The 23,805-nt window shown below is 36.4% G+C and overlaps 1 protein-coding gene across 4 annotated transcripts in view; it reads left to right on the forward strand.

The window, feature by feature from the left end:
• Window positions 1-23,805, forward strand: part of Zfr (zinc finger RNA binding protein) — a 71,456-nt gene that overhangs the window by 20,420 nt on the left and 27,231 nt on the right. For 2 of the 4 annotated variants that reach the window (XM_028767537.1, XM_028767539.1), the window contains exons 3-12: window positions 2,198-2,221; window positions 3,543-3,825; window positions 4,565-4,709; window positions 6,788-7,006; window positions 12,817-13,064; window positions 16,026-16,217; window positions 16,666-16,957; window positions 19,197-19,393; window positions 20,816-20,935; window positions 22,608-22,753. In XM_028767537.1, coding sequence (XP_028623370.1) covers window positions 2,198-2,221; window positions 3,543-3,825; window positions 4,565-4,709; window positions 6,788-7,006; window positions 12,817-13,064; window positions 16,026-16,217; window positions 16,666-16,957; window positions 19,197-19,393; window positions 20,816-20,935; window positions 22,608-22,753 — 1,866 coding nt within the window. The remainder of the gene's footprint in view (window positions 1-2,197; window positions 2,222-3,542; window positions 3,826-4,564; window positions 4,710-6,787; window positions 7,007-12,816; window positions 13,065-16,025; window positions 16,218-16,665; window positions 16,958-19,196; window positions 19,394-20,815; window positions 20,936-22,607; window positions 22,754-23,805) is intronic. The other 2 variants (XR_003711411.1, XM_028767538.1) reach the window with 1 other exon arrangement.

The following is a 23,805-nucleotide window of genomic DNA, read 5'->3' on the forward strand; positions in this document are numbered from 1 at the left end:
TCTCAACAGGACGGGAGCAGACCGACTCTGTGTCTGCTCCAGCCCAGTGGACCAGGCAGGGGCAGAAGGGAAGTGGAATTCCGGAGGGGCGGCAATAGACAATCTTTAATTTGAACAAAAATTGTCTCTGCTACCCTTGGAGTTGGAACTACATGTTATATTTGAGAGTTGCAGGAGCTAGTGATGTAGCTCAGCTGATCGACTGCTTGTATTGTGGGGAAAACTTGACTTGGATTCCCAAGCACACCAGAGACTGGAGCAAGATAATGAGGGGTTGAGGGACTCAGGCTCATCCCTAGCTACATAGTCAGTTCAGGGTCAGTCTAGGATGCAGGAGCCTGTCTCAAAACAGCAACAAAAAAATTCCAGTTCCAGTCCAGATAATGAGTTATAGGGACCTGGATATGTGAAACTGAACTGGGTTAGGAAGCCCTGGAAATATATATGTAATAATTACTACCTGGCATCATTTTTTGGGAAAGATGATTTTAATTTATTATTCAGACTGAGACACTTGGAAGAGTACAGAAATAATATGAATAATTTCATTGAGACAGGAGACATAAGCAAGCATATGGCTTTCCTCCCTGAGTCACATGCATTCTTAAGGGTTAGGGTCAGGTAGGATAAGTCAAGTTGCCTACCTGGTTAGTTGACTTGTTTCTACTCCATTCCCACCTACGTTTTGTCCTATATAACAATGTTTGGAGCCAAGAAATGTGGATAAGTACAGTTGACTATGTATGTGGAGGCTCTGCTTTATGAATAAAGACTGGATGATTGTGTTTGTCCTAATGAGCGTTATAGGTGTTTTTGTTGTCATCCATTATTTCCTAAACTATAGTTATTTACATGGCATTTTCATTAATATAAATAATATGAGCATGAGATTTACAGTGTAGGATGTGATGTTTATGCATATGCTATTCCACTTTAGAAACGTACGTTTTTGTTTTGCTAAGGACTCTACCAAGGGCCTTTGCATGTGCCAGACAAGAGGCTGCATCACTGAGCTACATTCTTAGCTCTTGAGAACTATGCCCTTTATGCAAGAAATTGAGTATTATTGGATTGTTATTATTAATCATATTATTTTGACCTGGAGCCAGCCTCCTACAGATACCAAAGTGTAATTATATGAGAATCCAAGGCTGTATCTGAATTTAAAAATAACCAATTTCCTCTTTAGACAATGTAGTGTGTATGTATGTGTGTGTGCGTGTAATCAAATCTTACTAGTTAAATGTTTAATACAGGTTTGATAGACTTGGTATGTTTTTGTTTTAGTTTTTGGAGCTAGTTCTTATGTAACCAAGAGTGACCTTGAATGTCTGATTCCTGCCTTCAGTTCTCAAGTATTTGGATTGCAGTAGTATCTCTACACCAGTTTTATGGGATGCTGATAATTGAGCCTGGATTTATAGTACATTAGATAGGCAGGCACTGTACCAACTGAGATACATTAATTTCTCTCTCTCTCTCTCTCTCTCTCTCTCTCTCTCTCTCTCACACACACACACACACACACACACACACACACACACACACTCACACACTTTTTCTGGTGAGGAGGCAGCACCATGAGCCACAGCATGCATGTGGAAGTCAGGGCACAGATTACAGAAGTCTCTCCTCAAAAGAGTATCCGATCGTGGGCCATCAGGAAGGTAAAATTTCAGATGAGCTGAGTCAGAGACCCTGAATCCACATGCAGGTAAAAGAGAACCAACTCCACAAAAATCCTTCTCACTTCCACATGTGCACAGGACAAGCCTCCACATACACAACACACAAGTTTTTGTTTTTTAAAAAAAGACTATCATCAAATTGAGGCTTGGAATATAGCTCAATAGTAGAGACTTCACTTAGCATGTGTGAAGCTCTAATTTCAATTCCCAACACTGCAAAGTAAACAAATAAATGAATAAAATTAAAAAGAATGTCATATCCATAAGAAATGAAATGTTAGTTTTAGACAGATTTCCCACTGTGAAAATGTGAGCTTATCTTTCCTTTTCTGTAATTGTCATATATGCAGGAGTGTTGGCTAGTTTTATTTTAAAATATGGGAGCTTCATCCAATTAGAATTTGATTTTCTTTGGACTCTAAGTTTTTTTGTTTTTTGTTTGTTTTTTGTTTTCTTTTTCATATTGGACTGAAATCTGGCACCCTGTAACTTCCATCTGTTGGTTCTAGTTCTGTTCTCTGGAGCAGCATGGAGTAAGTGTCTTCTTTTAGAAGGCAGCTATCACCTTTTCTAGACTCTTCCATTTTGATATGAAATAAAGTCCTTATCTGTAAGATTCATATTCCCTTTGGTCAAATTTTAGTTGATCAGTGTTTTCCATAATAGAGATTAAATATGGTGGCCCCAAATACTAACACTTTCTATGCTGCCATGCACATTAATACAGGGTACAGTGTACTTTATAACCCATGAATCACATACTTGTAATTTATTAGTGCTGTATCGGCAGTTCATACCCCCCAGTTATTTTTAAGTGTTGGTTCATACTACATCTTTTTGTCAGCCAAAACGTTTCCCCTATTGGGTGTCCCCGCTTTTGAGAAGGCATGTGTACCTTGGTAGTACAGCCTTAGCAGGTGACATAATGAGCATGTTGCTCAGAATCTTTAATGAAAACGAAAGCCTGCTGCTACCTTGTGATAACATCTGCATGACTTATGTTTTATGTAACAGAGTCTCATTTTAGAAGTCAAAGTAACATTCCTATAAACACTTTAGATGAAAATTCATTTGATTGCTGTTTTTGGAAAATGCTTTTGCCTTTTGAGGCTTAAGTGGGATGACGGCAAAGCATCTGCCTTAGCGCCCTTTACAATATCCTCTGTTCAAATTTAAAAGAACTTGTGTAATGAAATGCTATGTGTAAGCAGAAAAACTTATCATCTGTTTCACTATAAGTTGTATAAGGTCTTTTTGTTGAAATTTTTTTTTTCTTTTTTTGGTTTTTTGAGACAGGGTTTCTCTGTGCAGTCCTGGCTGTCCTGGAACTCACTCTGTAGACCAGGCTGGCCTCGAACTCAGAAATCCGCCTGTCTCTGCCTCCCAAGTGCTGGGATTAAAGGCATGCGCCACCACTGCCCGGCATGTTGAAATTTTTTAATGTATAGAATAAAATAATGAATTTTATATATAAAGATGCTTTTTTTAAAATTCCTAATTTGCTTCAAGTTTTTTCCTTCCTAGTGCTTCATCTTTGTTACTATTGCTTTGCAGTGTGATTCATGATCTGAAGTATAATATATTTGAATATATATTGTGATTAAGGAAATTTAAAAAACAGTAACAAATGGCAGTTTTGACTAGAAAGTATTGAGTTCAAATACTTTGCCTTCTGTAGTCAGCAATTATATTACTTGAAAAATATACTTTTTAATTGATCGTTTTAAGGTGATTCTTTGATTTAAAATTAAATCATTATATTTCTGTGTTTTTTTTAATTGATAAATAATTTTAAGGTGACTGCTTGATTTTAAAATTAAATTATTGTATTTATTCTTCTACTTCACACTATAGCCAGCAGCCAGCTTCGGGTGTAGCCTATTCCCATCCAACTACAGTTGCTAGCTACACTGTCCATCAGGCTCCAGTAGCTGCTCACACAGTTACTGCTGCTTACGCACCAGCAGCCGCCACAGTTGCAGTTGCCAGGCCTGCTCCAGTTGCTGTTGCAGCTGCTGCAACAGCTGCTGCTTACGGAGGCTACCCCACTGCACACACAGCTACCGACTATGGTTACACCCAGAGGCAACAAGAAGCACCACCACCACCACCCCCAGCTACTACACAGAACTACCAGGTAAAAAAAAAAAGTCTAGTTCAATAGCCTTAACATATACATTTAATGGGTTCTGTGTGACAAAAGGCCAAAGTCAGTACTTCTAAATGTACTTGCAGTGATGGAGAAAATTTCTTTGCAGCAGATTTTATATGTTAATTCTCCTTTACTAGTGTTACCCTATTATACACATTTATATGTATTTATATGTGCTTGTTTCGTTTTTTAAAAAGTTTTACATAAATCATAGTTTAGATGCTTTCATCTTATCCTAAGTTTTAGGAAAAAAGAAACTATACTTTGTTTATACAAGTGGGCATTACTTGTCCATCAGAGACAGGGTAGTTTGAATGAAGCTCATGGACATAAGAAAAATTAAATATGTATTACATTTTTTCTTTTTTGAAACTTATCAGAGTTTTAAAGGCAAAAGTGAGATTTTGAGTAAAATAGATTATTCAAGTCAGTACTTTGGGTGTTTTGAAGTTCTGATTATAGTCAAACAAACTGCTTGAAATGCTTCTGATTTTATTTTTAAAAGTTCTTAGTTACATTTGTATTAAAACCTGATTGTATTATTTAGTTTATATTATTAATACTGTTTCTTAGAAATTAATAATTGATTAGTTGTATTGAAACTATATCTTTAGGGCTATATAACTGTTTTTTCTTTGTTATATTTTTACACTGTAAGGATTTTTTTCCGCCACTTAAGTCAAGCTTTTTTGTTTTTTTTGTTTGTTTCATTTCTTCTCTTTAGGACTCATATTCATATGTAAGATCCACAGCCCCTGCTGTAGCTTATGATAGTAAGCAGTACTACCAACAGCCAACAGCAACTGCTGCTGCTGTAGCTGCTGCTGCCCAGCCTCAGCCTTCTGTTGCTGAAACCTACTATCAGACAGGTGAGCTTTATGAACGTAAATAGTTTTATTATAAATTATGGGAGTATATGGTTTGTGGTAATCTAATGAAGACAAATTGCAGGGTCTATTTATAATGGTTCTGTCTATTTCTTTGTTTTTGACTACTATAATGCCAAAAGAGATGATTAGGAGAAAAATTGGTGCCCCTTTGTTATGGAAATGTATGCCACTGGTGGTTTACAGCATAAGACTCCTCTCTTGCTGTAGCAGACAGCCCTAGTAATCAATGGGTACTTTTATGGACTCATATTTTTATCTGTAATGACAGGTGGTTCTGTTATCAACCACTGATAATGGGTTCCCCTCCCTCAGTTTGTAAAGCAATTTGTTAAACAGCCCCCACAAACCTTTTACCCAGTCCACTGTTATGGTTAGAACATTGAGCCAGCAACATTCACTGAACATCCATAATGTTGAACACAGTGCGTATAATAACTCAAATGCAGAAAGTTCTTTTATCTGTGTAGAAGCCTCCATGTTTGTAACTTTAAAGGATGGACTTGCTATATATATAGACTTGAGAAGTTGACCAAAAAAGTTTTAAGAACAAAACAGCAACAAACAAAAACATTTTTGAGGAGCTGGGAATATAGCATGGTTGGGAGAGTGTTTGCCCTGTATGCATGATACCCTAGGTTCAATCTACAACACTAAATAAACTGGACATGGTGGCGCATGTCTGTAATCCCAGCATTCAGTAGGAGAAAGCAAAAGGATCAGGAGTTGAAGACTATCCTCAGCTACATAGCAGATTTGAGGCTCACTAAAAATTGAGCAATATCTTATTTTGAAGATGGATTAGAATCTTGGTTTTTAAAAAAAGTCAAACTGGTTTTAATATCATGGGCAGAAAGTAATAGTCCCCTTCCATCTCTGTTCTTTATACATAATCTACTACTACATGAAGTAGTTGTCCACATCTCTTCAGGGTCCCTGGAGATTTTGCATATCTCTTACAAGTAATTGAAAATGATTTTGAAGATGAGCATCTACATACGTAGGATCCTAGCACTTGGGAAGCTGGATTGGGAGGCATGAGTTTGAGGCTAGACTGGACAATCTAGTAATAATAAGACCCTGTTTGAGAATGTATATGTGGATAGGTATGTTTGTGTGTGAGTTATAGTGGCTGGCCTTTTTAGAATCACTTTTCTGTTTATTTGTATACATAACAATCTTTAGTGGACTTCATGTTTATTCCAAGGCTCCTCTTTTGCTTAAGAGTGCTGAGTTATGTAAGAGTCAGAAGATCTTGACAAATTTTAAGTTTGGACATTGACTTTGTAGTCATTTGGTTCTTGAATATTGGGTTTTTCTGTAAAGTGCTATTTTAATCTATATTGTTTCAATCAGGTATAGATAAGCTTTTAAATATCTTAACTGAGCATCAAATAAGTTTTACTGTCTGGTATTTGGGCATTTCTCAGAAATGAAATCATTAATGTGATTAATAGTAATTAATCATTGATTCATAAGATTGTTTCATGTTTTGTTTTGAATGTTGTCAAAGACAAGTTTAGTAAAACATGAATACTAGCCATTTAAGAATAGCTCTATTCAAGCTATTTGAAGAACTTGATAAATAGCAGCTTTGAGTTGAAGTTCAATTCACTGAGTAAGTCTGAAAAATGCAATTGACAGTACATTAGCAAGTTTCAGTATTAAACACTGAAACTTTTAATTTTAACTAAATGTAATTAAATGCAAATTTACCACTTTGTTCTATTTGCGACATTAAGCATTTTGGGTACACTGATTGATTTAAGTATACACCTATTCACCTGTTATACAAAAACAGTCCTTTATAAATAATACTGCTGTTCTGGTTGTAATTCTGATGAACTCTCATGCCAGAAATGTAGCAACATTTGGGGAAAGGGAGTAGATGAATTTACATGTTTATTTATATTTGTATTTATATTAAAATTATATCATTACTCAGGAAAAAAATGCCAGCACTTCTGACAGCTATTGTTGTTAGTTTTTAAGTATATGGTTACAGTGATTTTCTGCATTGTACTTACCCTTTTATTCTTCTCATGTCTTTCTTGCTTTAGCTCCTAAAGCAGGTTATAGTCAAGGTGCAACACAGTATACTCAAGCCCAGCAAGCTCGACAAGTGACAGCCATAAAACCAGCCACACCAAGTCCAGCCACCACTACTTTCTCCATTTATCCTGTGTCCTCCACTGTACAGCCAGTGGCAGCTGCGGCAACTGTGGTACCATCCTATACTCAGAGTGCTACTTACAGTACCACAGCAGTTACTTATTCTGGTAAGACTGACAAGCCATGTTTACATGGATAAACAAATTGCAAAGCATGGATTAGATACTGTCCTGATTTTCTCTGGAATTATTTTACTTAAAGTAGCAGGTACTGAATTAATTGATTGTTGTTAATATAAATATTTGTACATAATTTAACAAAAGGTCCATACTATAAGCAATGGTGGTAGTGGTGGTGGTGATAGAAGCTCTTAGCAGAATATTCTGCCTTTTGGGGGAATTTGAAAGCTAGTCATGTGTTCTGACCTAGTCTTTCAGTTAGAAAAGGTAAATGTCTTCTGCAGGATTATTTGTTTTCTGATAATGAATTTGAAAACTCAACACGTAGGCAGATTATTTATACTTTTCCTTTTGGTTCTAGCTATTTTTTCATATTTATTGTCACAAATAGTCCCTGAAAATAATTGGCAATTTTTTAAAAATATCATCCAGTGGTAGGACACACTTATCTTAAATAACCATGACTTTTGACTTCTGACTGAGGTAGTTAATATTGCAGAGATGAAAAGTGAATGTGTGTTTTTGTGTGCTTTGTACTTCTTTATGTGTATTACTGTATTCTTTAATGCCCTGTCATGTTCTTTGGAGGCTCTAAGGTGGCATAGACAGTTTTAGTTCTTATGTTTTTGCTGCTTTGCTTGTATCCTAAGTGTCAGAAGCCTAGTTCATGAATCTTAAAAGGTACCTGGTTTTTTTCCCTCAGAATTTTTTACCCCTGACTTGAGGAACACAGTGGAACTAGGCAAAGCAATGATTGGGAAGAGCAGCTCACTGTATTTCAAGATGAAACTGTATGTGTGTGTGTGCAGTGCCTGTGTACTTTGATGTGGTGGTTGCTGTGTTATCATGGCAACATGTGGAAACAGATTGGAATGAGGAAAAGGTCTTGTTTCAGAAGTGTGGCTCAATTAGTGAATGGTGGGGACCTGATTAAAAAAGTAGAGAGTCATTTTTTATTAAGAGTAAAGACATGGTCCAAGATTTTCCTTATTTAGGGAATAAATCTTTTCATATTTTAAGATACTGATATTTCTTCTCAAATAGGACTTCTGGTTAAGTTTCTCTGCTGATTTGGTTGATTAATTACAATTATAGCCAGGATTAATAGAGTAGAATATTATTGGATCTCTTTTAAATGTCTGCATTATCTTCAGTCATGACTTCCTTCTTGAATGTTTTGTAAAATGTAATCATGAAATCTGATACTCTGCACTGAGTTCTTCAGAAAATATTTCCTAAGAATGAATGACAATATATATATTTTTTTTTTCATCCATATTCTTTTTACATAGCCACAGTGTCAAGAACTCTCAGATTACCTGACTATACTTGAATACTTTATATACTTTAATGACAACTTTAAAACGTTTTTTTATTGGCTTGTGTGTGTGTACGTGTGTACCTGTGCACTTGCAGGTTAGAAGACAACTTGCAGGAGTTAACTCTCCCCTTCTACCATGTGGGCCACAGGAATTGAACTCAGACTTTCAGATTTGGCTATGAACTCCACAACTGCCCAGCTCAAATGATAACAACTTTTCTTTGTTTTTCACTTGTTTGTGGTTTTTTAAGACAAAGTTTCTTTGGCTGTCCCAGAACTCGATCTGTAGACCAGGCATGTGCATAGTGAACCACTATTTTAATAATAGGAAGTCAAACATGGGCACTATCAAATATATCAATTTCTGATTAAATTTGGCATTTTGTTTTGTCTTACAATTTTTTATAATAAAGCTTAAAATTAAAATGAGTGAGATTAACAGACAGTATGATCTTAGTAATTATAGTTTTTCGTGTAAAGAGTCTGTGTTTATTTCTCCCTAATGTAAACACTTTTTTTGAATTGTCGTCCAACAATCTGAGTGGTTTGTTTTGAGACGTGGTCTCAGTATTCCTGATAACAGCATAGAGTTCAAAATATAGCTTAAGCAGGCTTTATATTCTCTGTGATCTTCCTGCCTGTCTAAGTGCTGACTGAGATTATAGGTATTCACCATCAAACCCATTTATATTTTCTTTCTTTCTTTTTTTAACATTTGTTTATTTGAGTAAAGGGAGGGCACATGTATCAGAAATGTGTTCATTTCTTTTTTTTTCTTTCTTTTTTTTTTTTTTTTAGGTTCAGCCAGCCTTTTAAAACAAAAACCAAAAAAAAAAAAAAACCAAAAAACTACTTTTGAGTGTTCTTTCTGGTCAATTGTATCAGGAGCGTTTAACAATAATGCCTTTATTTCTAATCCATGATACCATCACTGGTTTAGGGATTGCCTCTCAGATATCTCCATTAATAAGATAACTTTTGTGCTTATAATTAAATAATCAGTCTATGGGCCTGTTGTCCAGCTGCCTGCTGCAGGTTGTCATATTTGTGTGTGTACGTGTGTGTAATTTCTTTGGTGGCTGTTGGAAATTTTTTTAGCATGTTCTTTAAGGATTCTGCTCCAAGGAGTCCCTTCCACTTCAATACTGTAGATTTCTTTTATTATACAGTATGTTATAATCCATTGACTTAAGACTCTTTGAGGTATTATTTTTATGAGTTTGGTCAATGGGATATTTCTGAGTCTTTTTAACATTCCCAAATTACTCAGTGTCTACTTTTAAGATTTCGTTCTCTGGACTCAGCAAGCAGCCATTTCCTTAGGGATCCTTATAGTTTCTTATAAATGTGCGTGTCATTTAGAAACTTTCAGTGTTTCATAGTATTTTATTCGCTGAATAATACTGTATTTTGAAGTGAGTGTTGGGAGCATTTCTAGTGTTTTTATGCTGTTCTGTAATTTTTTATATTTAGTGGGAGGGGCAAACAGTGTACCTGTGTAGATGTCACAGGACGGCTGGGAGTTGTCAGCTTGGGGGCTAGGAGATGGCTCATTGGTTTATTACTCTTGGAGAAGACCCAAATGGGGTTCCCAGCACTGGTGTCAGATTGATAGAGGCCTATAATCCAGCTCTAAAGAATTCAACACTTCTGGTCTTCTCAGGCACTTGCACTAACATTGACATAAACATATCTCCCCCACCCCCAGCACACAGCATTTTATCACATGTACTGTGTAAAATGATCCAGCAGGGTAATATGCATACCTATCCCTTCAAACATCATTCCTTTGTGTTCGGATAATCAAATACCTCTTGCTAACTATCTTGAAATATTTTCTCTATTATTAACCATAATCATCCTGCTACATATATTAAACATTAGAAGATATTTTGCCTGTAGTTAAATGCCACACTGTATCCCTTAAACACACTATTTTATATATTAGAATATTATATAGTAACTGTCAATCTAAAATAAAATTGATGAGCCAGTACGATGGCTCAATGAGTAAAGATGCTTGCCACCAGGTTGTAAACTTAAAAAATAAATATTTTTAGTGTATATATTTGTGTCTGTTAGAGTAAGGGTAGTAATATCTGCCTTTTGGATCTCTTCTGAAACTTTACTATATCTGGCATATTGCCTTTCATATGGTGGACTTTCAGATTTAAACACACACTCACCCCAAAGGTGTTCGTTGTCAACTAAGTTTCATTTTTGCTATTTTTTTTTTTTGTGAGGCCTCGGGTTCCAATATTGATTTTTAAAAGATGATTTTATATCAGAATTATGGTTTTAATTAATATAATATAAAAGTAACTTTACTGGTTTTGTTTTTTTATCTTTTTATATTCATTTATTTTCTAATCATGTGCCCAGGCTGACCTGAGCTCCAAGGCTCAAATGTTATCCTGCCTCAGTTTCCCAAGTAGCTGAGACTCTGCATGTATCACCATACCTACCAGCTAAATTGATTTTAGTCATCAGGTTTGGGGGCCAGTTATGGTTCAGGTTCTGTGTGTGTACACTTGCACACAGGTATGTGCAGGTATACTCTTGTCATATGTGGAAGTCAGAGGACAGCATTTAGAAGTTGGTTGTCTCCTTCCCCCATTGATTCCAGAGATTGACTTCAGTTCATCAGGCATGAGCAGCAAATGCAAATCTCTGAGCTATCTTATAAGCCTTATTGTGGTTCTTCATAAGGAAATTTAAACTAAAAGCAACATTTATGCTTTTTTGTTTTAGTTTGAGTTTTCTGTTGTTTTGGTTTGATGAGTAGAAGATGGTATTAATAGGACTGCCTAATAACATCCATTGAACTATAGAATTTTTCTTAAAACCAAGTATTCTCTTATATGATCATGTGGTTATCACTGGTATATCTATCTGCCTTTTTCTTTTTGGGGATATTTTCTTCTACCACATTTTCTTATCTTAAAATTTCACAAGCATTTTATAATCTGATCATTTGACAAAAATTTAAAAAGGCTTTTCTAAAAAAGTTATCTGATTTCTTTATCTCTTTTAACTTTGTCAGTTTAGACAGTCCTTAGGATTCTGGTTACTCATATATCTTAGCTTTCGTCTTCCAATTCATTTTTTTTTTCATTTTGTGTAGACATATTTGAGTCAATAGGTCAAAAGTCATTCAATTATAATAGATAAGCTTTTGAGAACAAAACGCTATACATTCATACTCCTTCTCTTCACCTACCCAATTCCCTCTACTCTCTGTACTATGTTTGATGAGCTGTGCCATCTAGTGTTGAGCAGGACTTCCAGTCCCAGTTCTTGCTAGTTTTGTGCTGTAGTGGTCGTCCTTCACTTCTTGCCCACCTATTATATAAGTGTAAGGAGTTAAAGGACTCTGAATGGTGAATAGGCCGTGCACTGAAATTTTAAAAACTGGTAAGCTTTTTAGTTTTTAAACATGCTCATTGGGGGCTGGAGAGATGGCTCAGCGGTTAAGAGCACTGGGTGCTCTTCCAGAGGTCCTGAGTTCAATTCCCAGCAACCACATGGTGGCTTACAACCATCTGTAATGGGATCTGATGCCCTCTTCCGGTGTGTAGGAAGGCAGCTAGAGTGTACTCAGATACATTAGAAAAAAAATGCTCATATATAAACTAAACTTCAAACTTAGAGATCTTTACTGAATATCAGTGTTTATGTATGTCAGTCGTTAGTGTTATGTGTTTATTCAGTATAGACTCCCAACAGTGTAAATCTATATATTAAAATATATTAGAGTCTATATATTAAATCAGATAGCCATGCTACTTTCATGTTTTGGAAGAAAGAACACTACTGATTCTTGTTCCATGGTCTTGTAACTTGCTCTCCCCCCCCCCCCCCCCCCACTTTTTAACTAAACTTTATTATGTTGCCTCCTAAATTTGCTTGCTCATTTCTTGTTTTTTTTAACCATTTGTACAATCCACAAATTGGTCACTGGGACTTAAAAATCTTATTCTCCTTATCTGTTAATCTCTCGATTTGTCAACCTTACTTTATTTTAAGTTGTTAAGCTTAACCTTTGATGGCTGAGCCATTTCTCCAGCCTAGATCTTACTTTATGAAGTGCTTCTGAATTTTTCCTACTTTCCATCCTTCAAGTCAGTGTTCTGTGAAATGTGCTCAGAGAGGATCAGTAGGTTCTGTAACCACACAGTTGTCAAACACGCTCCTCCAGTTGAGCAGTAAGCATCCTTTAAGTGAAGGGCTAAATCTTACACTTTTCTTACACATCTTTACAACACCTGATGTGTTAAGTAAATATTTAAATGACTTGGTGTAGAAGGCTGGTATGTTTTGTGGGGGGAAGATTTCATGAGATAAGATACATACATAATTGTAAATATGCACATGTAAATATACCTTTTGGCATTTATTGAATTTAAATTTATAATTGACATTTAACGTGTCCTTTTATAATTATATAACATAATCTTTGTTTCGTTTTATTTGTAAGGTACATCTTATTCAGGTTATGAAGCAGCCGTATATTCAGCTGCGTCCTCCTACTACCAACAGCAGCAGCAGCAACAGAAGCAAGCAGCAGCAGCAGCTGCTGCTGCAGCAGCAACAGCTGCCTGGACAGGGACCACCTTTACTAAAAAAACACCATTCCAAAATAAACAACTGAAACCAAAACAGCCTCCCAAACCACCCCAGATTCATTATTGTGATGTTTGTAAGATCAGCTGTGCTGGACCACAGGTACTTATATTGTGTATTTACCATGAGTCTCAGTGGTTATTTTTCATAATTGAGTAGGGTTGATGTTCTAACTCCTGTGCCTACAAAGCACATTCACATATGTGTATTCTACACTCAGCAATTCACCCATAGACCAAAAATATGCATGTGGAAAACTATATCGGTGTAGAGTGCCTACAATTCTTTTTCCCTATTACTTTCTAAACCATACAGTAAAACTGTTCAGTAAGATTTACAACAGGTATTATAATCTATAGATTTTAATGTATGTAGGTGAAAGAGATTATGTGTAAATAATTTTGCTATTTAAAGAACTTGAGTATGCTTAGATTTTGGTCAACAATTTCCCGCAGACACTGAGAGATGGCTGTATTTCACTAAACATTTCTTTGAAAGTTGTTTGTGTTGAAACACAAAAGTAATAATCAGGGAAACTGTAAAAGTGGCTATAAGTGTTTGAAAAATAAGAAAATTGAGCCTTCCACCCTTTCTAGGGTACCTCCTTTGCTTCTTATATAAAACTTTAAGGGATTTTTAAAATTCCAATTAACCTATAATTTTGATTATATTTCTTGTAATGAGTCTATTTTGTACATGTTTTATAGACTGTAACTTCTATAACTTTCTCCACAAGGGGACTGAGAACATTGGAAATGAGAAAAGTATAAGGAAGATTTATGAGCTGCAGTGCTGGGGATACAACTCAGTTAGTAAAGTGCTTTGCCTCTACTGAACCAGAATAGACTCAGCCCCACAACTACAGACTCAGACATGGTAGTTGCTGCACGCCTTCTAATCCCAGTACTGAGAGGTAGACATGTTCTTTGTTGTCCTGGCTATATAGTCAGTTTTAGGCCAGCTTTGGTGAGAGTCCCTGTTTTCCTCTGCTCACCTAAAAAAAAAAAAGATCAACCTGTGATAAATGTGAGTCCTTCCTTTATTATTTTTTGTTGTCATGGTTCTACCAGCTATACCTTAAAATGTGTGATTTTAAGCATGAGTCTGTTAATGAATTCATCCCTTTCTAAACTTGACCTGTTTTGACTGTGAGAGTCCTATTTTGTCAAGTATGAGGGTATGCACTTGTAATCCCAACAACTTGTACAGCAGAAGTAGGAAGATTTCACAAGGTCAGCCTGGACTGCAAAACAAGAACCCTTCCTCTTAAAAAATGTTTTTATATAAAACTTTACATAAGCATTGGCTAGAGGGATGGCTCAGTGGTTAAGAGCACTTGATCTTGCAAAGGACCTGGGTTGGGTTTCCAGCACTATGTGCTGACTCACTTAACTACAGTTACATGGGATGCCTCTCCCCTCTGAAAGTATCAGGCATGAATGTTTTTTATGTGCTTTCAAAGACTTCAGCAGCTTGGCATATTTGGGGAGAGTACATCAAATTTGACTCTTCACATATTTCTGTTTTTCCAGCTCTAGTCTACCAGTATATGCCCTTTTTTTGTTTGTTTTGTTTTTGTTTTTGAGACAGACACGGATCTCACTATGTAGTGCTTGGTCTGTCTTCCCTTTCTACCCCCAAATCACTGTGTAGACCAGGCTAGCCTCAAACTCACAGATCTGGCTGCTTCTCCTCCCAGGTGCTGGAATCGAAGGCGAATGCCAGTATGCCTGACTTTTATGTATACTTTTTAATTTATTGGATTAATTTTGTTTTTAATACATAATTCTGCAATATTTTTGATTTTTGGTATTTTTAGAATTGTTGGCACCTATTTAGTATTAAATGTGCTCATATTTATTCTTAAGCAATATATTTAACTAGATTAAATATTAAAATGCATTCAGATTTTCAAAATTAAATTTTATAAATATAATTTTTTATAAAGAACTATCATGCAGTAGTTTTTTTTCCTTTCTAATAGGTACAGTTTCCCCTTCAGATTAATTAGTTCTATAATCAGACTTTTGTGTTACTATTTTCTGCCCAGTTTTAGTCACAAACAATAAAAAATAGAAGTTCTTGGAACTACAAGTAGTTTATCTTATAGTCTTAACTGTTCATGAAAGTACTTTTGTAATTCAAAGCTATTGGGTTAAAAATAAAACAGCTCAATTAATAGTGTTTTGCAAACATACTTCTACAAGTTTGATTCCCAGAAGTCATGTTTAAACAATGTTGCCTGAGCCTAGAATACTAGTGTTTACTCAGAAAACAGAGATAGTCAGAGCCCAAGCACTCCCTGAATGGCCTCAGGAAAACCTTGCCTACAAAAAGGCTGAGCTAACCTCTCAAACAGAAGCCTAGGTTGTTCTTGCCTTGTTTACTCTTCAGCACACACACCCACTCACACATGTGTGCCCTACATAGAATAGTGAATAACTGTGTTCTTAGAAGGTTGGAGATGTAGTTCAGTAGTAGAATACATGTGGGGCTACCTAAGTCCCTGAATCCAGTCTTTGACACCAAATAGCAAAGTATTGTTAAATAAACTGCAGAGAATTACAGATCATCATACAGAATTTCTTCTGTTCTTAAATGCTTTGAAAATAGCAGTTCTCATCATGCTTTCCTCATTTCTCTCCCATTTTATTTTATTTTATTTTATCTTATTTTGAGACAGAATATTATTACAAAGCCTGGGCAACCTTAAATTCAGTGATTCTCTTCCTCAGCTTACTGAGCCTACTGAGCACACTTATATTACAGGTCTGCACCACACATTTATCGGAATCTTTCTTTTCTTTTGGTCATCTGTTTGTTTTTTGGGTTTTTTTTTTTTTGTGTGTGTGTCAGGGTCTCACCATGTAACTAGCTGGCCTGGAACTCACCATGTAGACCAGGCTGTCCTCAGACTCTATGCAGTTCTGTTCTGCCTCCTGAGTACTAAGATTAAAGGCATGTGCCAGTCAGCTTATAATCCCATTTTTAAATGAGTGTTAGAGGTCTGAAAATTGAATAGAATGTTATAGAAAGAAAATTTGTACTTTTTGTTCAAAACAGACTTATAAAGAGCACTTAGAAGGACAGAAACATAAAAAAAAGGAAGCCGCATTGAAAGCCTCTCAAAATACCAGCAGCAGCAACAACTCAACTCGTGGGACACAAAATCAGCTACGTTGCGAGCTCTGTGATGTGTCTTGTACAGGAGCAGATGCATATGCTGCCCACATTCGTGGTGCTAAGCATCAGAAAGTAGGTGTTTTGGTCCCCCCTCCCACCCACACACAGCCTTATGTCTACTCTACTGACTTTCACTTTTCAACAGGGGTTTGAAAAAGTTGACTTCCATTTTTGAAACCTTTGAGTGTATTACGAACCTTGCTTAAATGTTAACATACATCAAGGTAACATCAAATAGTCATTGCTTAAAAGAGAAACACCAGAGACCTTTAAATTGAGTGAAACTACTTGCTTTACAATTTGGGATTAATTCATTTGTCTTGATTAACTACAGACTGATTTGCTTATAGACAGTCCTTTCATCAATAAACACAGATGTTAAAAATGAGTTTTGTCTATAACTGAAAAAACATAGCAAAGAAAATTAAGTTTTGACTTTCATTTTATAGTCTTACTCAGACAAACTTTTTATAAATCAACACATTTGAGTTTCCTGACAGGTGTGCTTTTTGTTTTGTAGGTGGTTAAATTACACACAAAACTTGGTAAACCTATTCCTTCAACGGAACCAAATGTTGTTAGCCAAGCTACTTCTTCAACAGCTGTATCTGCTTCAAAACCAACTGCCTCTCCTTCAAGTATTGGAGCAAGCAATTGTACTCTGAACACGTCATCAATTGCAACTTCTTCAGTGAAAGGTCTTTCAGCTACAGGAAACTCGTCTCTAAATAGTCCATCCAACACTAAAGTGTCAGCGGTACCTACCAATATGGCTGCCAAGAAAACATCTACACCCAAAATAAACTTTGTTGGCAAGTACTAAATATTGATTCTTTGTGTTCCTCCTGTCAGAGTGGTTTTTCTTCTCCATTGTGTTGCTGGCTGTTGAACCCAAAGCCTTATATATGCCAGGCAAACACTTTACTACTAAGCAGCCTCTGTTCTCTCCGCTTCTGTACTTCCTAAACAATAAATACACAGCTACCCTTTTCTGAAACCTATTGCAGGACTCACCAGATACCTAATTACTTAGAGCCAAGCCTATCTCATACCTATAGTATCAATACTTGGGAGGCTGAATCAGAAGGATTGCAGAAAGTTTGAGACCAGCCTGCTTTTGGTTCCAGGCCAGCATAAGCTAATATGAAAAAAAAAAAAGTTTCAGAAACATGACTAAAAAACAAAAAACAAATCCTAGCCCCTGCCAGATCCACTGGTCAGTTTTGTTTTCATCCTATTGACTGCCTTAATTTACACGTGACATAATTAACTGCTATACCTTAAACCTAAAGTGAATCTTAGTTTCTAGCATATGGGTCCATCATCCATCCTTTTCTTTTCCCTTTTTTTTTGGGGGGGGGGGGTGGTCTTACTGATTCTCTACCTGTGTTTTTGTTAAATGGCAAATTCCTAAAATTAGGGTTCTGTGTCTCATCTCTGTGTGCAGCAGCGTTCCTAGAGAATTTAATGCATTCTAGTGTATGCAACTATGAAAATCTGGCAAAATCAGACTCCCACCTGAGTTTGAGAATCATTCTGGTTGCTTGCTAATCATCTAGTAGATAACCATTCCTATTGTGTCCCGTTACAAGAATGCTACAAAATACTCATAAAAATTAACTGATTTTTCCCCTTTGTTTAAGGAATAGCTTCACTAACATTACTTCTCCTTTGCAATTGGGTCCTCCCTATTGCTATTTTCTTATCATCTAGACAGTACCTTTCCTGTATTTAGTCTCTTCAGCATAATCTGTGCCCTTGTTAGTGGGCCTTCTCTTTTAAAAATCTTCGTTGGCCAGCCTTTATATGTAGGATAAAGTCTATTTATGACTATGTCATAGAAGCCTTCATAACTGACTTGGACTTCCCTTCTTACCTTCATGTCAGCTCTACCTGGGGAGTAGCTGATGCTAAATGACTTTGTTCAGTTTCCTGCAGTCTTTAATTTCGTGTTGTTACACTCTTTTATACATGCTGTACTTTGTGTGTAGACATTGTTCTCTTGTATCTTGACTGTTCGTTCTCAAGTCTTCTCTCAAAGCACAGTTCAAATGCTACATACACCCTTTGTGAAGTCTCTCACCAGATGAGGTAAAGGCTTGTGACTGGTCTGCTTCATTCTTTAAAATATTCAGTTCCTACTTAGCACAGGATATTAGAAGTACGCGTGTCTCCCTTTAAATTATGACCACCTCAGTCACAGTTACCTTGTCTTATACTTTTTAGTACAGTTTTGTTAAAGTTGTTATTTGGCAATTTCCTACATTTGTATAATTGTCTTATTCTTTCTGTAGCTACTTGGGGTTTAAGAATAGATCATTGACAGTTTGTTATTCTCTTGAATAGTGTTAAATTTCATTGGTTAAAGTGAAAGCAGTGATTTGTAATGAGTTTTTTGTTTTCTTTTTCCGTTTTTGAGGTTATTCACACTTTTCAATTTAGAATACAAACAAATCCAAGCTGGAAAGACCACAGTGGGTAAAAGATACTTACCAAGCCTGATGATTCATGTTCAGTTCCTGTTTATCCATGTGGTAGGAGAGAGGAAAGCCTGACATCTGGTTATGGCCAGCAGAGACTGGATATGTAGCTCCATTGATGCTTGCCTAGCATGTATAAAAGCCCTGGGTTCAATCCCCACCTCCACATAAACTCCACTATGGTGACACACAGCTATAATTCCAGCATTTGGGAGGTAGAGAACTGGCAGAATTTTTAGGCCAACCTGGCCTACATAAGTGAGTATCAGATTAGGCTTGTCTATAGCCTGATTCTGCACATGTCAGAGATGAAAAAAAAAAAAAACCACTGTGGAGAGCTGTGAGTAGATAATTACTATTTATTATTAATCAGTTTAGAGAGTTCAGCATCAGTATAAGCATGGATTCTATTTAATCATTTTTCATGTTCTTTTCAGTTGAGAACCAAAATGGAATACCTAGTTTGCATAAAGTTTAGCCTGAAGTAGTAAAGATAGCTTTTTATGTTTCATCTTAATGGGCTTATACATTTATACTATGATAAAATTACTATAATTTTTTGCTTTTGTAGGTGGAAATAAGCTACAGTCAACAGGAAATAAAAGTGACGACTTAAAAGGAAATGACTGTGTTAAAAATACTCCTGCTGCCTCTGCTGTGCAGATTCCAGAAGTAAAGCAAGATTCGGTGTCAGAGCCAGTCACACCTGCCTCCCTTGCTGCTTTGCAGAGTGATGTACAGCCCGTGGGACACGATTATGTTGAAGAGGTAGTGATTTGAGTAATCAGTGCTCCAAAATTCAAACAAGAAGGATCATATAGTAGTGTAGTATAACACTACAATTTGGTTTTACTCTATTGGAAGGCATGTATACATTTCCAAGGACTAATGTAGGTCTACGAAATTGGGGTATTTGCCAAGCAAACTTGTGGTGATTAGATAAAATTGATTGAGTAGCATATTTATTGAGCGGTTTTGGTACCTGACTGTTCCATAATTTGTCTATCAAGAGATTACATTATGTATTGAGGTTTTTGTTTATGAAGGCACACAGTAATTTGTAAATTACTATCTCTTATAAAGGTAAGATTTGGTCACTTTTTTTTTTTTAAAGATTTTAATTATTTTATGTACATGAGTACACTGTAGCTGTCTTCAGACACACAAGAAGAGGGTGTCAGATCCCATTACAGATAATTGTGAGCCACCATATGGTTGCTGGGAATTGAACTCAAGACCTCTGGGAAAGCAGTCAGTGTTCTTAACTGCTGAGCCATCTCTCAGCCCTGGTCACCTTTCAGATGTGTTCTCAGACACCTTTATTTCTAATGACTTGGATTCATTTAGACAATTTGATTCTAATTTATTAATAGCACAATTTAAACTTAATAGTAACATCTGAATCAGTTTTTTTTCATTGTGCAGTTAGGAAAAAAGCCTGCATCTTGATTGATTTCATGTGCTTGAAAGTCTTCAACTTTGAGAAATTTGCATATCAGAGTTGCATTTTAAAATCATTCTCATCTCCAAGAAGCAGGTGTCAGTAACTTTTGTGGATTTAAGGCATCTAACTATATTAGAGAGGCGTGGTCGACTCTCTAAGGATCAGCTTACAATGGAACCAGTAAACATTCAGTCATGGATGGTGCAGGGCCTCATGGAGCCAGACTACTCCTTGTAGATCTGTTGATGTTTGTTGACTGCTAAGAAGGAATGAGAAGTCATTATCTTCAGTGATGTAGACACTGACACATTGCCCATCCTCCTGTAGATAAATCCATAAATCTGCTCATGCAGGTAGCCCATTTTAATCCGGTAGATCACAAAACAAAAAGACATGAAATTATCAAAGCAGCTTATTTGGGGGAGAAGAGTTGGCATAGATGAGAATGAATGGTAGATGGGATATGACCAGAATATATTGTATACGTGTATGAAATGGCCAAAGAATTAATAGAAATGCTTCATAAAGAAATCCAAATACTTTCAGACAGATATTGAAGTAAAAGCAGTCTCAGTTTCTGTCCTTTTTAGAAAAATTAGGTCTGGGCAGTTAAGAAGCAGAGATAGTAGATCTATGTCAGTTCAAGGCCAGACTGGTCTACATAGGCCAGCCAAGGTTACAGTACTGAGACAGTGTTTCAAAGATTACTTTCAAATGGATCAAAGGTTCTATTTTTCCACACCAAGGTACGGAACGATGAAGGAAAAGTCATTCGCTTCCATTGTAAATTATGTGAATGCAGCTTTAATGATCCCAATGCTAAAGAGATGCACCTAAAAGGACGAAGACATAGACTTCAGTATAAAGTAAGTAAATGCTAACTATTGTCCTTTAAGTTTTTAACATACATTTTTATTATTTTATGTATACGGGTGTTCTTCGTGCATGCATAGCTGTGTTTCTGATGTTTGCCTGTTGCCCAAAAAGGTCAGAAGAAAGCATTTGGTTTCCTGGAACTGGAGTTACAGACTGGGAATCAGTTAGAGTACTGAGAATCAAATCAAGGTTTTTCTGGAAGAACAGCCAATACTCTTAGCCTCTGATCCAGCTGTCTCTTCAGCCGTTGAGTTGTCCTTTTATAAAACAAATAGCACAGTCTCTGTATCTAACCACAACTCACCTAGTGTATGTTTTCCCATTCTAAATTTGCATGTCTTATTGATACTTTCACTTTGATAGAATAGTAGTATGACTCTGGTTGTAGTGTAACTGGCAAAAGTAGAATATGGCAAAACTACTATATTGCTTGGGTCAAGACGTTGTGTAATGATAGTTGACTTATGTTAGATGTAAAAAATATCACCTCACCTATGTCTCTCCTCCTTTAGTTTTGTGAGGCAGGATTTTTCTGTGTAGGTAGCATTGGCTGTTCAAGAACTTGAGATCCACCTGCTTCTGCCTCCCAAGTGCTGGGCTTAAAGCCATGCACAAACACTACCTGGCTTTCAGCTGCCTCCTTTATGGTGGTACATTCTCAGTGAAATTAATTTGGAGCTAGTACTGGAAAATCTCTTCATTTATTTTATACTAGGAATTCTTCATTGCCTATATTCAGGTATTAGCATGTTAAAGTTACTAAAGTATGGACTGGTAGAATGGGTGTGTGATTTTTCTTTTAAACACAGGATGGGAATATGTCATTCATATAACTGGAATCACTCATATCTGGCTCCAGCTGGATTAAGTAATAAATCCTTTAAGGCATACACTAATAATCATCACAAGCAAAATGAAAAGTCCTCCAAGGATTTCATAGTTTCCTGTTAAAGTCAGCATTAAGTGACATAGTTTTTATATGTTCTTGAGCATGAATAATTAAGCCTATAACAAATATTTTTTCTGATTCAACCTAATTCTAAGGTTGTACTCAAAGTTCAAAGCCAACTTCTCTCTCTCTAGGAAATTTTTAGTCTCTCTCTGTCTCTCTCAGTCTCTCTCACACAGACACATACGACTGAGTATATACCTCAGTCTGTAGACTGCTAAGTAAGCTGGCATGCTCAGGGCCCTGGGTTGCGTCCCTAGCACTGCAAATACTGAGCTTGATAGACAGTGTCTATAATCTCATCATTTCACTTTGGGTAGAGGGAGACAGAACAGTTTAAGATCACCATCATTTACAAATCTACTTTGAAGCCAGCATGGGTTACATGAGACCTTGTCTCACAAATAAAAACAAGAAACCAACACATATCTACGACATGAAATTTATAAATATAAGCCTCTGTTGAGAGACTGTAAAACTGTGGTTAAAAATGGTTTGAGGCAGGTAAAGGCGCTTGGAACCTTTCTGATAACCTGAAAGTGATCCCTGGGATCCATGGTGAAAGGAGAAAACTTACTTATCCAAGTTATCTTCTGAGCTCCACACATGCTACACATGCACAGACAATATAAACACAGAAGTAAGTTGTTTTTAATGAATTGTTTGTTGAAGGCACCTGCTCCTTTTTAAAAATGTATTATCGGTGTTAACAGAAAAAAGTAAATCCAGATTTGCAAGTAGAAGTGAAGCCCAGTATTCGTGCAAGAAAAATTCAAGAAGAGAAAATGAGAAAGCAAATGCAGAAGGAGGAATACTGGCGGAGACGAGAGGAGGAGGAACGCTGGCGGATGGAGATAAGGTAGGTTTTTATTTTTAACTTGTAGCTCTACAGTAAGTGGCTCTTCTCCCCCCGAATCACCCATCCACCCCCTTTTTTTTTTTAATACCTTATTCTGTGAATATGGTTTCTATATTCAGATTTATTTACTTTGTGTGCTTTCAATGTTCACTAAGATATAAATCAAGAAAGATAGATATTAGAATGCTAAGTATATTTGATTGTTGTCCTGGTAGTAAGGATTTTGTGGCGGTAGCTCACACTTTTAATCCCAACAAAGTAATGTGAGTTCAGGGCTATAACAGGACTCCGTCTCCGTGAAAAAAGTGATAAGAGTTATTGATATATTAAGTATGTGAAGAAATTGGGATTATACCGGCGGCTCAGGGTTTAAGAGCACATGCCACTATTATCAATTAAGTTTGGTTTCCAACACATCAGGTGACTGACAAATGCCTGTAATGCCGGCTCCAGGGAATTTAGTGCCCTGTTCTGGATCCTGAACTCAAATGTGCACATATTCCTAACACAGACAAACACATGTAATATCTGAAGAAAGGTCATACTTTGAAGACTAGAACCAGCAAAAACTCTTTTAAACTGAGTAATTGAATTACAAGATATTGGTAAATACACCAAGTTGTAAAGCAGTTGCCACCATCAGTTTTGAGATATTTCATCACTCCTTAAAAAAAAATTATAATCCCATTAACAACCACTCCCAATGTCTTCCATGTTTCCTGTCGAGTCTCAGCACTATGGAGCCTTCTTTCTAAATTCTATAGATTTTAGAAATTAAATCAGTTTTAAATGATTAAATCATATATACAGTGGTTTTTTTTATCTGGCTTCTTTGAGTTTCAGTGTTTCTGAGCTGGGGAGAAAGAGTGAGAGTGTGTGCTGTGTAGATAGATGTAGATACAGTGTGTACATTTATGCACACACAGTCAGAGGCCATCACTCTCTGACTTATTTCCTTGAGACAGATCTCTCACAACCAAGAACTAAACTTGGTGGCCAGCAAGGCCTTGTTATTCTGTCTTCACAAACACCCCTCCCAACACTGGTATTTC

This window comes from Grammomys surdaster, unplaced genomic scaffold, assembly GCF_004785775.1.
Source record: "Grammomys surdaster isolate TR1022 unplaced genomic scaffold, NIH_TR_1.0 174, whole genome shotgun sequence".
Taxonomy (NCBI): domain Eukaryota; kingdom Metazoa; phylum Chordata; class Mammalia; order Rodentia; family Muridae; genus Grammomys; species Grammomys surdaster.